This window comes from Psammomys obesus, unplaced genomic scaffold (assembly GCF_907164565.1).
Source record: "Psammomys obesus unplaced genomic scaffold, mPsaObe1.curated_primary_1811, whole genome shotgun sequence".
Classification (NCBI taxonomy): domain Eukaryota; kingdom Metazoa; phylum Chordata; class Mammalia; order Rodentia; family Muridae; genus Psammomys; species Psammomys obesus.
In genome coordinates, this window is record NW_026590701.1 from 777,091 (window position 1) to 793,538 (window position 16,448).

The 16,448-nt window shown below is 44.7% G+C and overlaps 1 protein-coding gene across 5 annotated transcripts in view; it reads right to left on the reverse strand.

Moving 5' to 3' along the window:
• Nucleotides 1-16,448, reverse strand: part of Npas3 (neuronal PAS domain protein 3) — an 847,307-nt gene that overhangs the window by 229,150 nt on the left and 601,709 nt on the right. For all 5 annotated transcript variants that reach the window (XM_055608600.1, XM_055608601.1, XM_055608599.1 and 2 more), the window contains one exon: nucleotides 3,139-3,228. In XM_055608600.1, coding sequence (XP_055464575.1) covers nucleotides 3,139-3,228 — 90 coding nt within the window. The remainder of the gene's footprint in view (nucleotides 1-3,138; nucleotides 3,229-16,448) is intronic.

A 16,448-nucleotide genomic window follows, 5' to 3' on the forward strand; every position in this document is an offset into this window, starting at 1 on the left:
TATGTATGTATGTATGTATGTATGTATGTATGTATGTATGTATGTATGTATGTATCTATCTATCTATCTATCTATCTATCTATCTATCTATCTATCACCTGGAAAGGCTGAAAGGGCTGTTGGGCCTCACTCCTGGTCATGCCAGTCCCATCATCACAAAGCTACAGGAATAACTTGTAGAGAGTGGACAGTATGCCCAAGGCTCCGAAGCTAGATAAGCGGACAGGGAAGCCTGCTTTACTGTCTGTGTCCAGGCTACCTCACGGTGCTCAGTGGAAATTCCTTTCTTTGGCTTTCTCATGTGCAAAAAAGAGAACCGTAATTCTCCTCTAAGCATAAGCCTCCACACGTAAAGTGAAGCTGCCACATGGTGAAAGGCAGGGATTGCATGTGATTAGACATGCGGGTGCCACCATGTAGTTCTCTCGGACACTGCCGTGCTCGCATCCCCTCAGCCATTCCCCTGAAGAATAGATAGATTCATACACGCTAGCAAATCTGTATGGGAAGGAAAGGATGCCTTGTTCTTGTCTAGACTTTAGTAAGATTAACCACCTTGGCTAAGAACATTGGTTGCATCTAATGTTTCTGTACAGGTATGTGGGCATCTGTGTGTGTGGGGGGGTGTATGTGCTGGGAGAACAAATGCCTAGTGCATATCTTCTTTGGATGTCACCCTTGAACACCCATCATCTCAATTCTGTAAGAGGGAACAGAACACACCCAGGAAGGGTTATAGCTTAGGGACCATTATGTTTCTGTTCAGATGCAGAACCTCAGCTGCTTTGAAAACTTCCCCAGGATTCAGCAGAGCCCTCCCTGATGTGGTTTATGCACTTTAAAATGTGTAATGCTGTTTCAATGTCAACCAATAATTTTCCTTAGATGCCTGTTCGGAACCCATATAAGTTCGTCTGGGCAAAAATGCCCCTTCTCTGGGTTTATATCCAAATCCATTGCCTGCTGGCCTCTTTCTGGGCATGCCTACTGCTGTCTACACTGCAGTGCCCACAGAAGATGGCTAGGCATGTCACAGCTTGGATCTGCATCCGGAAGTCAGCCCCCTGACTCCTGGTGCCCACTCGAACTGCCACCACAGGAAGAGGGGTGCCTGGCCTCACGACAGGTGCCAGGCACCGCACCATTTTTACACGGCAGGTTTAGCTATTATTTGTTTCTGATTTTAAGAAAAGAATGTCTTCAGTGTTATAGCGGAGAGGCAGAGAAAGAAAGGAGAAAGCAGCACAGGGTTAAAGCCAAATTTTCCTTGAACAGATGATATTTCAGATGGCCACACTATTCCAGACGCATCAATTTCCTTGAAAATCCAATCCATATACGTGCATATGCTGTGCTGGCAGGAGGACTGCCTGAAATGGCCAAGACCCAAGAGCTAATATTCTTTTGGCCAGAATAATGCAATTATTATTTTCCTAGCTATCAGTCTACGCATACAGAGCCATCTGTTATGCAAAGCAAACATACACATCTCAATTACAGAAAATGCAGTTGCCTTGACAGAATTTGGACTACATCACTAACCAGGACTGTAAAATGTGTTTGCAGCTAGTATATAATGGATGTTTTTCAGGAGTCCCCTAATTAGCATTTACCTGCTTAAACTAATTATTCATCCTTCTTCTTTACTGGCTTATTAAACTCTGTTGGATACTCCACATAAAACACGAGTACGGCACCAGAGAAGCACAACAGTGGGGTCCCAGCTCTACTTGGAGTTAACAACACAGGGGCACACCTTATTCAGAATTAGAGATTTAAAACAGATTAAGATGCGGCTTAACACCTATTTGTCGGAGGCTACAACAAGACAGACCTCAGTGAGATGCAGGAGGATGCACACCGAGTTAACACCAGTCAGATTTCGTCCCCTGGTTTGCAGGCGTCCACAAGAAATTGGTGTGCATACTACAGTCAAGAGCTCATATGTTCTCCAAGGAAAGGCTCATGATTGCATCCCCCATTTGGAATCTCAGCAGCAAATAATCAAATTTGGCAGCGTTTCTGCTCCTTCCCCCAGCCCTCCTCAAATGCCAAATCTCTCTATTATTTCCCAATGTCTTTCTTGATTTAGCTGTCTCCCAGTAAACCCTGCTAACAGCCAGGAGGCTCCAGCCAAGCTGGATGTTTCCTTTGAGCTGTGCCAACCTTCAGAAGCTCTTAGTCTGGGTGGGACCTGCTTATGGGGAGACCAGAGACTCTTATCTCCATAGTTAGCCTGGAGGCAGCTGAAGGAGAGGTAGCTTATCCAGCTTGGCAGCTCATCACACACATGCAAAACTTCCTGCAGAGGCTGCACTTCCCTTTTCCCAGCCACCACAAGAAAAGGGTCAAACTCAGCCAATCACCTGTACCGGAACAGATACCCAGATGTTGGGTGCTTTCATGGCAAAAACATCTGGATAATTAGCTGAATGGGAGACCTTATCTGGGACATACTGGCAATCTGTAGATGGGCCCAGAATGCAGCAGAACCGAAATGTTTGTGTTTCTGGAGAAAATCAAGGCCTCTGTCCCTTGCCCTACAAGCCTCTGCATTCTCTTCTTTTACCCTCTGACAAACACATGTGAGCAATTAAATGGCAAACCATGAAAGGCAGCTTTATTTTATGAAATTGTCTTCCAGCATCAGGCAGACTTTGCCAAGGCAGCATCCTCTTTCCTGGCAGGAACCCTCCCTGCAACACATTTTAATGGTGTCTTTCAGCATTTCTTGACTCCAAATGACTCCTGCCATTGTGTCAGCTCCCAGGATAGCACAGGGCACTCCATAAACATCCAGTAATAGGACACAAGGGAAGCACTATTAGTGTGTCCCTCTCCTACCGGGCACCGGGGTTTCAAAGTTCAAAACAACCAAGGGAAGAAACTTCATTTGTTCTCAATAAATTAATAATGATCCGTGGGGGTGGGAAGGAGAGGGGAACTCAAATTTCTGAGCACAAGTTTATTCTAAAAGCTCAACATAGACAGGCTTCTCTGACTTAGAACAGTCGAGTAGAGACCCTTAAAAATAAATTAGATAATTCATGCTAAACAGAGTATTTCTTTTAGAAGGAAAAACAGTGGACGGAAGGAGCATTCACATTCAGGGCCAAGAATCTAAATTGTTCCACTTACTTGTGAGAGGCCTAGGTAGATAGAGACGGTTTCAGAAATGTACAAAAATTTTCCTTCTTGATTTAGTGCAAATACGAAGCCATCCAGGGACTGTAAGAAAAAAATATATAACTATGTTAATACATCAATACATATGCACAGAGATATTAATAATACAGCAACAAAGTGAATTGAGGCCATTTTTTTCTTCATGTGTAATAAAAGTCCTAAGTTGGTTTATATTGCATTCTATGAATAAATTAGTGGGCTAAAGACCACAAGATCTTTTCTATTTCAGAGAGTTCTTTATGTCTTCATCATTTTGACCAAGATGCATTATGTTCACTTGTAAAATAAGGTCATACTGATTTTATGAGACATTGCCTTTATTTGGGGGGATTCAGTGGTAACTGCCATTAAATCAGCAAGCTCCATTCTGTTAAGGAATGGAAACTAACGAAATGAAAGAGGGAAGGTTTCTACATCACTACTTGATTGATATGCATATTAATAATTTATCAATTAATAAAGGTTGCTCTTCACACACTGGGTACCTACTGTGGTAAAGAAGAGAGGAAGAGCTGGTGTATTGTGGGTGAGGGTGTCGGGGCTGAAACCTCACACACCACAATTCGGTTTGCACTGTGATGGACTGAGTTTCTATTGTATGCCCCCCCACCCGGGAACAAAAACAGAAAGAAGAGACTAACAAAAGTTGGAGAGAATAAAAGTTGCCCCCAGCATCATCTGTCACTCAGGAACCTCAGTCTAACATTCCTAAACCAGGGTTCTAGTTCTTGTTTGCTTTGACAAATGACGGAAACCACCATGGGATCCAACTACAAATTCAACTCCAATTAGGAATAATCTGTATGAAATGTTATCAAACGCATTTCATACCCTCAACCATCCCCACAGCTTTTGTTCTGTTATTAATCTTTAACTGGACAGGCTGCAGAAGTCTGTTTGCACAGAAAAAAGACCTTTTAAACCTCAGGGATATTAACAAAGGCTGTGAATTTTCAAATTCAGGAACCCATGTCTGAAAAAAAGTATGTGGACACACTAATGACACACTTTTATACATATAGAAAATTGGAAGAAGTCATAAAAGTAGAAATATGCATCTTGCAAATCTCAACAAAAAGTTTTGGTCTACTTGAGTACTGGGGAAAATGTCGTCGGTGTCTTCAGATTCTGCGGTTTAAGTGTGTTCCCCAAGGATCCAGAGATCCTCATGTTCCAGTCCAACACTAGGGAGGGGACCTTCAGGAGGTAGTTAGGGCAAGAGAGTGATGCCCGTAGGAATGTGCTGGTGCTGGGTTCTTGCTGGTGTGGGCCGGCCATCTCAGGAGCAGCTTCCCCTGAGTATGCTCTTGGCCCTCTCCGCCTGCCTTCTCTCTCTAGTGCTCTCTCGCCCTTCTGTTGTCTATCATGCAATGATGCCTCACAAAGGCCCTTATTAGATGCAAGCCCTTTTGACCTCTGGCTTTCCCACCTCCAACAATGTGATAAATAAATCTCTGTTCTTCGTAAACTCTCTAGTCGCCGAAGATAATTAATTTATATATATTAATTAATTAGTGTATATTAATTAATTAATATATAATTAATTTATATATACGGGAATACATGTACATTCATTTACATGTCAGCATGTAACATGGATCTCCCACACTGTGTAGGAGCAGTGGAGGACCCTAACTCTGTTCTCCAATTTAGTGAACTCTAAAAACAACTCTAAAGGGCACATTACGTTGCTTTACCAAAGGCACATTACACAAGTGGCAAATCGGCACACAGCGATATCAACTATTCAGACTGACTGTGCAGCATGCAATGAGAAACTTGCATGTACCATCTTTTAATTTCCTCAAATAGCTTAGGAAGTAACCATGTATCATCTCAGTTCTCTGAATTGACACTAACAAACTACGCAAAGTGAGGCAATAAGAGCATCATGTTTTGAAGGTTTGGGTGTGAGTTCTGACAGATCAGTGTGCTCCCCTAAAGCACTCTTTATTTGGTACGTGTAGATGAAGGAAAGGTTAAATACTCGGAGTGCTTCTGAAGTTACTTGTACTAAGAGGGAGCTCATGACTTTGTATATAGCTGTCAATGATTTGCTCCGATGATAGAATCACATCATTCTGCGTAGAAGACAATGGGCGAGCAGGCTGCAGGGAAGCTCCCGAGTCACCTCTGCACGGGTACCAGACCGCCCTGGCTCAGATTGCCCCCAAACCCAATACTGCTGAGGGATGAAGGCTTCTTGCCAATGACGAAATGGCCGAAAGTACCTGGTCAGGCCGGACCTTCCGGGTGCAGTGTTAGCACGGTTCTGATAGCCTGCATACTGGCACCAGGCAGGCCTGGCTAGGCACACAAAGCCACTTCCACAGGGAAAAGGCTTCCTCCCTCAAGCACGGGAAGGATCTTGCTTCTACACATCTCTACCTCTCAATGTATAATCCTGGTAGACTAGGGTCCCTCCCTTCAGCCTTCCTTCTCCTTTGTAAAGTGGCTTTGTTAGATTTCCTATTCAACCAAGTGGCCGGGACCTTCTGTACAAAGAGGGAACTGAGAAGGCCATCTTTTCAATCCATAGCATACTTCAGCAAGTGACAGTGGAGACATCACAGAGCATGAGGTGACAGCCAGAAGGCTCCTGGGGAGCAAAGGACAGGTGGAGCTGGCCTGAAGGTAATCCCCTGTAATGGAAACCCTCATTTCATGGGTGGAGAAACTGAGACATGCAGGGGCTATCTGTCTGGATAAGGTCAGATAGCCAATTAGAGGTTGTGTCAGGATAAAGTCTTTTTAGGTTGCCATGACTTTACTGCCTTTACAAGGTGTAGGAAGTCCTGCTGGCTCACTGCGAGACTGAATTTCTCAACAGTGGGTAGTTTTACCTTATTTTCCTTTCTCTAACCAGCAATGAACAGACACTCTATCCAGACTTACTGAGCCCAACTCTACCTCCAGATTCAATCCTCTTCCCTTAAAGTCACTGATTCCAGATGACTAAGAGGGGTGGGAATGATTCTTCCCGAGAGTCCTGTTTAGGGGGTTATTAGAGCCTTTGAGAACTTGGGTGCCTTAGGCTTAGATTTCTGTCATCTGTGTATGTCCTGCTTCTCAAGATACCAGGATCAGAGCAGATCCACATCCCCATCTCTCTCTCTCCACCTTTCGCCCCTACCTCCCCTTTTCCTGACTGGATTTTGTTTTTTCTGAAGGACTGAGGCACACAGGTTCCCAGACTTCCTATGTAGTCTAGGCTGGCTTCAAGCTCTCAGTGACCTCCTGCATCAGCCTTCTCAGTGCTTGGATTTTAGGGATGCTGTTACAACATCCAGGTCTGAGTGGATTTTTTTTAAGTCTTCCTTGAGGACCTAGTGCCTGTCCTGAAGAGATGTCAAGGCCACATCTACATGGTCCTCCTTTTCCATTAAAGGGGTATGTCTGACCACAGTCGTTCCCACGTGCATACTTCCCACAGCATGAGCGAAGCAGGTACCATAAGGTGGCCGGACTGTGAAGTCATACCCATTGAACAGCTGGCCAGGTCTACATGGCAAAAACAGAAGCTTGGACATACCTTCAACTCTCTGATGAGGTTAAAATGGTTCTGTGTTCACACGGAACAAAGACAACCCAGCAGTTCAGTTAAGAAACAACAACAGGGCACTGGAGATGGCTCGTTAGGTGAAGTGCTTGCTGTGCAACCATGAGGCCGCAGTTCAGATCCTCAGAACCCACGTCAGGGGAGGCAGGTGAGGAGGCCCAGCTGTAACCTCAGCATAGGAGGCAGGAATGGGATCCCTAACACAAACAGGCTGGCCAGACTCTCTGGGTTCACACAAGAGAACCCGCCTCAGTGTATACAGTAAAGAGTTCTTGAGAAAAGAGTCGACAAAGTCAACTTGGAGGTTCACAGGTATTCATACATGGACATGTGCACCCACGCACAAACATGTATGCATGTATGTATGCAAACATGTACACATGTATGTATGCAGTTGAGCATCCACACACATGTGAACACACATACACACATATGCATATCCATCACACACATACATATGACAAAAAATAACATCCAGCTAAGAAGCAGAAAAAAATTTTAAGAATCTGGTTAATTAACCACATTTCTGTGTTGTGCTTATCACTTAGGCCAACTTTAGCAGCAGTCTGAGATACCCCTCCATAACCCAGGCTTGACTACCTTTTAGCTACTGAAGAGAAAGGATACTGGGATGGAAAGCAGACTGTCAAGCTACTATACATGAAGCTATTCCCTTCTGCCTCAAGGCTGCCTCCTCAGTTAGCTATGTCCCTCTATTTAAATCAGTTTGAAGAACAGCATCTACGTTGGTTCAATTTCAATGTCCCAATTTGAAAAGGTGGGAAGTAAAGGAATCCTTCAATCAGTATGTTTTGGAACCCGAATGTGATTAATCTGAAAGTTCTATGGACATTTTTAAGATTCTGAGTTGAGGAAGCCATTATACACCAATCTGATGAATCACTACAGGCTACTTTCTAAAATATATTTTCCTAACTGCCCACTGATTTCAACAGGCACCAATTAAGATTCTGGGGTCAAAGGGTTAATTACAACTTCTTACCTGCTATGTAGAATTTTCTGATTATTAACTAAGGTTGGATTAAGATGAAAAAGAACCTACACAAATGTTAACGTTCATCCCTCCTCAGAAGATTTACTGCAAAGCCTAAAATCTAGCTGCTTTCCTTAAGGCAGACAGAGAACAAAACCTTAGGAGCAACAGTAAAAAATGACATTTTAAAGATATGCAAGTATCTGATTTATCAAGACAGTTTTCTTATTACCGAAAGCAGTTCCTGGCCATGCAGACGGGCTGATAGGAGACTTCCTTTGTCACATCCCAGTGAGTCTAGGAGGCAGACAACTAGGAGTGGGGCTTGATGCGGAAGTCAGGAGCTACAGAGTCTTGGAATAATAATGCCTGTAATTATAATTTATATCCCCTGACATTGCGCACTGCAGACAGTGTATGCCACTGTTTCTTAACCCCCAAAGCTGGATGTGCCTTCCAGTGTTTATCAAGTGATGAGGTTGCTTTCTTTGCAGAGTGGGGGACGAAGTAGAGCCTCGTGATGGAGAGTACTAATGTTTAATGCATTGTGCTAAATGGATTTATACTTGTCAGAGTTTTGTCTCCGCTTTCCTTTTAACGCACATCCCTCCGCAGCCAGCGTACTCAGAGTGAAATCTTACTAGGAGGCTGTCAGAGGGACAATTCACACGTCTGTTACCATCGTGAAATCCCACCGAATTCTGGTGTAGAAGGGGAAAGGAATCAGGAAATAACTCTTTTCCTAACTCCAGTTAAAGAGGACAGTTCTCAGTAAGCCAGGGCATTTTAATGACAGATCATCTTAGACCAAGCCACCTCAGTCTGTTCCAGCCCCCATTATAAATGCAAAGAGAACATATTTCACAATTATATCAGTAAAAAAAAGTAAGCTCTCCATGATCTAAACGAACACACGTGTTCTCTGTCCAATGTGCCAGGCATCTGTGACGCTCTTCTGATTTCAGCTCAGACTGGAAACAAAATTCCCACACGCACCCACGGTCCCCGCTGTGAAGTGTTCCCTCCAAACCCTGACTTCTTCACTGCCACAGCACCACTCAGGTTGGACTAGAGCACACGACTTGTTCCCATGCTTTCTAGACACTTGGAGGGGTATTTTTATGAATGTGATCAATGGCTTTGCTGGTAATAGGAGGGTCTGAAGAGCAGGCCGGCTGAACTGAGCAATGGATGGCATCAGGATTAGCAGGTCTGATCTGACACGGCAGGGAAGCCTGGCCTGGCAGGGGGCCTGGGTGCTAATAGCTGTCTTTTTACTGTTTTAGCAACAGTTAAAAGAGTAAAAAAAAAAAAAAAAAAAAAAAAAAAAAAAAAAAAAACCTTAAGCTTTTTGGTGCTTTTGGATATAATCACACTTTGATGAAGTACATGAACATGCACTCGGTCCGCGGTTCTGGGAGGTGATGCTAGATGCGTACACATTAGACTCCCCACTTCAGAGAACCTGGCCGGGCCAAAGTTCCACATGTATCTCTTCACAGAGAAGAACCACCATTTTAGACTCTGCGGTATGGCCTTAATATAGTTCTGCGCACAAATAAAAGTCTTATTTTCAGAACTGGCAATCTCAGTCAAGAATATTTTCTCACAAAAGGCAAGAAGATGTGTGAAAGGGCCAGGTTTCTCCTCAGCTCCTTGCCTGCCTCCCCCCAACCCCATTAAGCCAATGGCATGAGTACTGCCCTGTGCCCAAAGCCTTGGCTCTCTAGTCACTGCACTAAAGTGAGTTAATTAGGCCAAATTTGACTCGATACTACAAATGAATTCAATAACAAACCACCAGCCCTCGACACACCCTTCTTGTGTGAGTCTAAACTTTTCAGATGGGGAAACAGTCTCAGTCTCTCTCTCTCTCTCTCTCTCTCTCTCTCTCTCTCATTCCCAGAAGAGAGGGAGCAGTATAAAAACAAAAATGGGCTAAGACACAAAATGAAGTCACCTGCTTCTGAGCAGGGGGACTGGGTTTTGCTTGAGCTCATTCAAATCCCACTTTGTGGGAGCCCTGTGCGTATCAGAGAGCTCCCCTGTTTCCCCTGGGATGCGAGTTCAAGCCTGACATCCAGTAGAGACAGACATCTAACCAATTGGACCACAGGCCTGGGCATGCTGTCAGCGTGTGGCATTTGAGAGAACCCTACCTGCTTCTCACTCCCCAGGGATGCATGCAAAGCCCACACTGTGGCTGGATCTCGGAGCCGGGATCCCCATGGGGCGTGTCTGACAATGTGCACCACAAAGGACCACCAGTGGCCACTGCACGGACATGTACTGGTTGGAACCTGCCTTACCTTGCCTCCTGGTTGCTCATATGGTGTGTTAATTAATGCAAAGGTAGTGCCCTCAGAGTGCAGGGCTCGAATCCGCCACTCCCTGGGAACTCAATGCTCTCTCTCAAGTTAAAGGAGGAAAGGCCCCTTGGCAGGAATAACACAAAAGTTACAGTCTCAGTCCTGAAAGAACTAAAAAGGTCACCACTCTGCTTTGGTAAAACACATGGCACTTAGTGCCAGGTGTCTTTTAAGCTGCTGGCTTTGAAAAGCACCAGAAAGACAAAACCGAATGATTTGTGACAGCCTGTAGATTCCTAGAAACGAGGACTTTAGGTGTGCATTATATGTGTGTGTGTGTATACGTATATATTACTGAATTCTACTTTACTGATGGGTAAACTGAGGCTCAGAGAAATTAAGCAGTGGGTTCAGTGTCATACAACTGGGATGTGGCAAAACGAAAGGAGGATACTGCCCTTTCCGAGACTGCATGCCTGGGCGTCGACAGTCTCCACACTGATACAGCTGTACCCAGTCTTTGCATCTTTCAGCATTTCTCTCCACATAAAGCATTTCCCATACACCTTCCATCGGGCAGACGCCTGATGATCCATCCCTTCAGGGAACACCTGTTGACTGCTTGCCTTGCAGCAAGTCCATACAGCAAGCCTCAATGCCAAGGGCAGCTTCCAGTCTAAAACACCCTGAACCCACAGGAGCACCCAAGTGCTGCCAGCCAGCTCCTTATCTCTACAAGGCCTACGCTGGAAAAAGGCACGGCTGGTTACAACTACTTCAAATATGTGATCAAAACACCTCAAATGTTGAAGACTATCAGTACCTTGCAAGGAGAGCCTAGTCGTGAGGCTAGGAGGCTTCATAGTTAATAAACACGCAGCAGGAGACAGAATCTCCCCACAGAAAGCTACAGCAAGAGGTGGTGGTGACACACGGGTTAGCTGGAGCATGGGCCTGGGTTTCCTGTCCCAGAGTTTATCATGCAGACTGAGGGGTTTGCTTTAATTCTCCTCTGGAAATATCTCTGTCATTTTTTTTATGGAAGTCGACGTGAAGATAAGATACAGTTCACAGAAATTTCGTTTATAGTGTTGTTCACCTGAAAGTACTTGTGGGTGACAGGCGGGCCGCACAGACGTTCCTGTTATGGCTCATCAGGACATGACTCTGTACACCGGGGAATGGGCGATTTTAAAAGTCAGGCTTTTGAGGGAAAATAATAAATGCTTGTACATGCATTCCTCGAGGTAAGAACTTGTGTCAGGGGTAGTAACAGTGATTAAAGAACCCTGTGAGGAATTCAGCATCTTAAAGACCATTTGGGAACCTAGGATATTAATCTGCGTTCATGTGAGTTTCATTTCTATGAACATTGTATTTGTATCTCTAGGGAAAAGGCATTAAAAATTTGCACTGAAAAAACTTGATTGTTACAAATGTAGTTTAGGAACTGTTTGGGGCTAATGCCTCTGCCATGGAAACCTCCCCTGCTAATTTCAGGAACCCATTACAACTGAGCCCTCTGCTTTCTATTTTACAAATCGCTCAACTAATTAATAATTAATTTTTAGTAGGCCCACATAAGGCCATAAATATGATGGACCAATAATAGAAACTAGCGCTTAGTTCTTGAAATCGACAAAGCTCTGAGTTGTGTCTGAAATCTCCCATGAATGCTTGCAGCTCTTCTGAGTCCCACATTCTGTAATATTGAAATCTTTATATTTTCTTTCTATGCATTCTGAATGCTTAGAGGCTCATTGCTTCACTGCACCAGCTCCAGAATTTAACTCCATATGAAGCAGAGACACACATTTATGGGAAAATCAATTATTCTGATGGAATTGGGGCCTGGCCCTGAATGAGCTCAGGATAAACAACTTGGTTTCCCACTCGCTTTGGCTCTCTGCAGCCTGGCTGACCTCTGCTTTCATTTCGCAACCAGCTGCTGAGTCTAGGTCAACAGAGCCCTCCTCTGCTGCTTGTCCCTAGATTGCTGTCCCTGCCGGGGCTTTGACGTGACGCTCCTGCTTTTATCTCTCATGCCTAATCACTTAACATAATACAAAGGATACAAAGCAGTCAGGTGGGTTTCTGCTGTGCATGTAACTCACTGCACTCAAAAGCATGACAACTAAGGCCACACAGTTCCCCATCAGGGTAGGTAGCTCTTGATGGCATCCCTTGAAGAAGCGCAAGTTGGCCTGTGAAATTTGCTAGGACTAAGTCAGGTAGGTGTGCATAAAGTGTTTATAGCACTCAGAACAGTGGTGAACAGGTGTGTGAATCCTGGCTGTGTCTGTGGTCCACTTCAGGGTCAGAAGGAGAGGGCGAAGCCAGGTCCTGGGAGGTGACTGGATCAGCACAGTAGAAGACTAAACCCTAGCACTTTCCACTGACCTCTTAAAGGCTGTCTTTCCTTTGTTTGATTAGTTTATAATATGAAAAAACAAAAAGAGGAAATTCTCTCCTCTTTCTAATTCTATTCTACAGCAATTCATCTGAGGAATTCAATGCCATCTCTGAAGGGGGTCTGGCTGTTTTATTTCATGAATTTCTAGGATTAAAAGATGCTTTAGCCAGAATCTTAATGGAATTTAAAGCCCTGAACTAAGTCTTTAGCTAATACATAAAAACATAAGCTTGTGTTCTAGATACTTATGTGTCTGTGATTTTTCGTTACATGTGTACATTGGGTATGACATACATCAAAGCAGACCTGTCTATGTCCTCAGAAATGTTTCTCTTCCTTATGGTGTGAGGAGCAAAAATACATCCTTCCAGATTTAAAAATTGCACACATGACGTTATCTACAGTTATCACACTATACAATGATAGATCTCCACCTCTTACTCCATCTAATTATACCTTATCCACTGACCTCTTCCCCTCACCCCCTGCTTCTTCCTCAGTCTCTGGTGATCACCATTCCACTCCGAAGTTCTAAGGAATCAACGTCTTCACATTCCACATATGGATAAGGCCATGTGATGCTTCTTCATTGGTGCCTGGTTTATTCACTTAACATGATGAACTCCATTTCATCCATGTTATTGTAAGTGACAGGATCTTATTACTTTTTTTTAATGAATAGCACCCCTCTGCATATGTATTCCACATTTTCTTTGTTCATCCATCAATTTCCTGGCTCCTGTGAATCATGTCATTATAAGCGTGGGGTTGCAGATGTCTCTATGACGTACTGATTTTGTTTCCCTTGTATATACATCTGGGGTTAGGATTTCTGGTTTACATGGTACACCAGATCCATTTGAGAATGCCCACACTGTTGTCCATCCTAGCCACATCACTGCCCATCCTGCCAATAGCATGGAATAGTGATGTATCTTCCATGTCCAGAATATTTTCTATAGATGCTCTTCTTACTGGATCACTTGGTTTTGACTTGTATTTCCCTGATCATTTGGTCATTGGTCATTTGTATGCCATTTTGTCAAATGTCTACTTGAATGGCAGTTGTCAAGATTTAAGCTGGATTTATTTTTGTTCCTGGAAATTTTTTGTTTTTTTTTTTTTTGTTTTTTTAACTTTCCAACATATTCTGTATCTAACCCTTTTGTCAGAGGGGCATTTACCGTGTTTCCTCTTGCTCGACCAGTTGTCCTCTGAATCTCTGCTGTGTAATTTGGCTTGTTTGCTTTTAGTTCCTGTGCTTTGAGAAACTTGTCCTCAAATAATCCTTTCCCACTCGAATGCCCTATAAATGTTTCCCCTGTATGCTTAAAATAACTTTTATGATTTTAATAGAAATCATAGAACTAAAGTTTTCTATAAAGAAGTGGAGTGGGGCTGTGGAGAGGGCTCGGGAGGTAAAGTGTGAGGACCAAATTTCAATGCCAGCGCTACAGAAATGTCTGGTTGGTGTGGAGGCCCGCCCCTAATTCTGCTGTTGGAAGGTGGAGACAAGATCTCCAATAAGCTGGCTGGTGAGAGCGGCCCACGAGTCATCTCTAGATTCCACCGAGCCCTGCTCGTGATGTCCGTGAGCCTAGGCAGGGACGAAGTCCGACTATGCTCTTCGCCAACGCTTGGGCGTGTGATGATTCTGAGAACTAAGAGTGGCTCTGCCTCCACACAACACCCCTGTGAGTCGATATGGCTGCATTCGCAAGCTCATGGTGCCTCTGATGAGATTTGCTCATTCCAGCACTGACCTTTTCCAACACATGGGCTTTGTTCTATTGTCTTGCTTGGGGGCTTCTCCTTAGTATTAGGATGACCTGCTTTAACTTCTATTTAAGTGCTTCACAGGCTTCAGGGTGGCTGCTCCTAAAGGACTGAGCCCCTGAAGACTCAAACTGGCCTCTGAGCCTTAATGGAAGACTTTAATTCTGAAGCAAATAAAAACTATACTAAGGGTTTACAAACACAACCTTATGCTTTTATCATTCTCCGCATGCTCCTTCTGCTCACTACACTTGCCGGAGACATTTGTCCTCCCTGTCCACCAGGTTTTCATCCTTCTCGTCATCACAAATGTCCCTTTCTTCAGGACCGGCCAAGATTATGTTGCCTTTTCCTGTCCAGCAGATGTGTTCCTCTAGTCGGCATAAGGCATGGTGCTCCCAGCTGCCCTCCATTGCATTTGGGCTGCTGACGCAGGGCAATGGTGACGAGTAACGCCATGAGTGCAGACGGCACACAGGCTCAGCAAGTCATAACACACCCATTTTCACAGCTATGGAGCAAAGGAGGCCCATTCCTTCACTGCCTTGCCAAAGGTTCTTATATCGTGGACCTTCAACCCATGGAACAAAGTGATCATAAAGAGCACGAGTAACAGGGTGACAGGAAGCCATCATGCCAAACGTTCCTGTCTCTGCCGGGTCACCTGCAAAGCTTCCCTCTTCAGGAACTCAGTTCTTAGCTTTGCTTAGGGAGCTGTGCAGTAGAGAATTACAAAGCTACAGAGCTAAGCGGCAGGTTTGGGGGTGGGGTTAGTGCTGAGATTTTCTGTTTCCCTCCTGAAAGTGACTTGTCTGCTTAGCTCGGCTGAGCAGCATTGTTGACAGGAAGATGTCTCAAAGACAACCAGTGCTTTATATCTCCACCCAGCGCTTTCCCATGGGAAAAGGGAGGCAGACCGGGTCTCTCACTAGGGTAAAGGAGAAAGGGCAGACTCCTGGCTGAGAAAGTGGTGATGGAGAACACGATTTCCAGAACTAGCTTTCTAGGGAGCCCCTAAGACAAAAGCGTGAGGAAGGAAGAGACACGTTGAGTAGATGAGCTCCTCTGGCAGAGGGTGCCCTTGACTGTGGGTGGCCTGGAGAGGAGCACACTCCAATTCGCCAGGGAGGGACTTGCTTCCTTTTCTCACAAGTCCCTGGTACACGGACATCTTGTCAGGTATGGGAGTTGTGGCTCACATCTATACTACAGGGTGCTCTTCCTCCACTCCACCCTCCTGTCCTCAACACGGGAGGTGCAACTCTGGCAAAACATTCCTGACTGGGAAAGTCTTGAGAAGGGCTCGCCTAGATCTGCGATGGCTGAGGGATGTTTGCTCAGCTCCTCGGGGAAAGCTGGTGAGCCTGTGGGGCAAAGGTGAAATGGGTTCACACCCAAGTTTGAAATGAGACTACTCCACATTTTCCAAGAGGCAGTGATTAATGTTAATTAAATTTAATGGTAATTAAAAAGAAAGCACGACCTCCAGACTCACATAGACCCGAGCTGGGTTTCTAATGCTGGGACTTCACCAGTTTCTCCTGTGAAATGAGAAGGCTGTTCTTAGAGTCCTCATGCTGCTCAGTGGAGTTGCTGCGCTGTTTGGAGTCACACGTGTAGGAGTTTGGCAGGCACAATGTACCACGGACCGTGATGTAGGAAGGAAGCCTGCTTAGTGTGTTTCATCTCTCACAAGAAGGAAAGTGAACTGAGAAAAGACGACACAGCTGTGAAAGCCAGCAAAACGAAAGAAGCTACCTATGACACAACAGAGAACGGATTCTGATTTCATGGTGGAGAACTAAGCCTTCGGGGCTGGAGAGATGGCTTGGTGCTTGAAGCTCTTCCTATGTGAGCAGAGGACTGGAGTTCAGATCCTCGGAGGGCAGCTAAAGGCCAGCTGGGTGTGGTAACCTGCCATAATTCCAGCCTCAGGGGGCAGAGACAGAAGATACCCAGAGCAGGCCGGCTAGTGAATCAACCATATTGATGTAGTCTAGGCTTGCTGAGAAACCCTGCCTCAAAGCATAAGGTGGAGAGGTGATAGAGGAAGACATACTTGCAGACACAAATGAACATGTACTTATAGACACACATGTATCCACATATGTGCATATGTGCCACACATATACACACACGAAAAGAAGAAAAAATAAATAAAAGGCTGCACTTACTTATAAATATTTTCCCTTAAAAATTAAGAAATGCAAG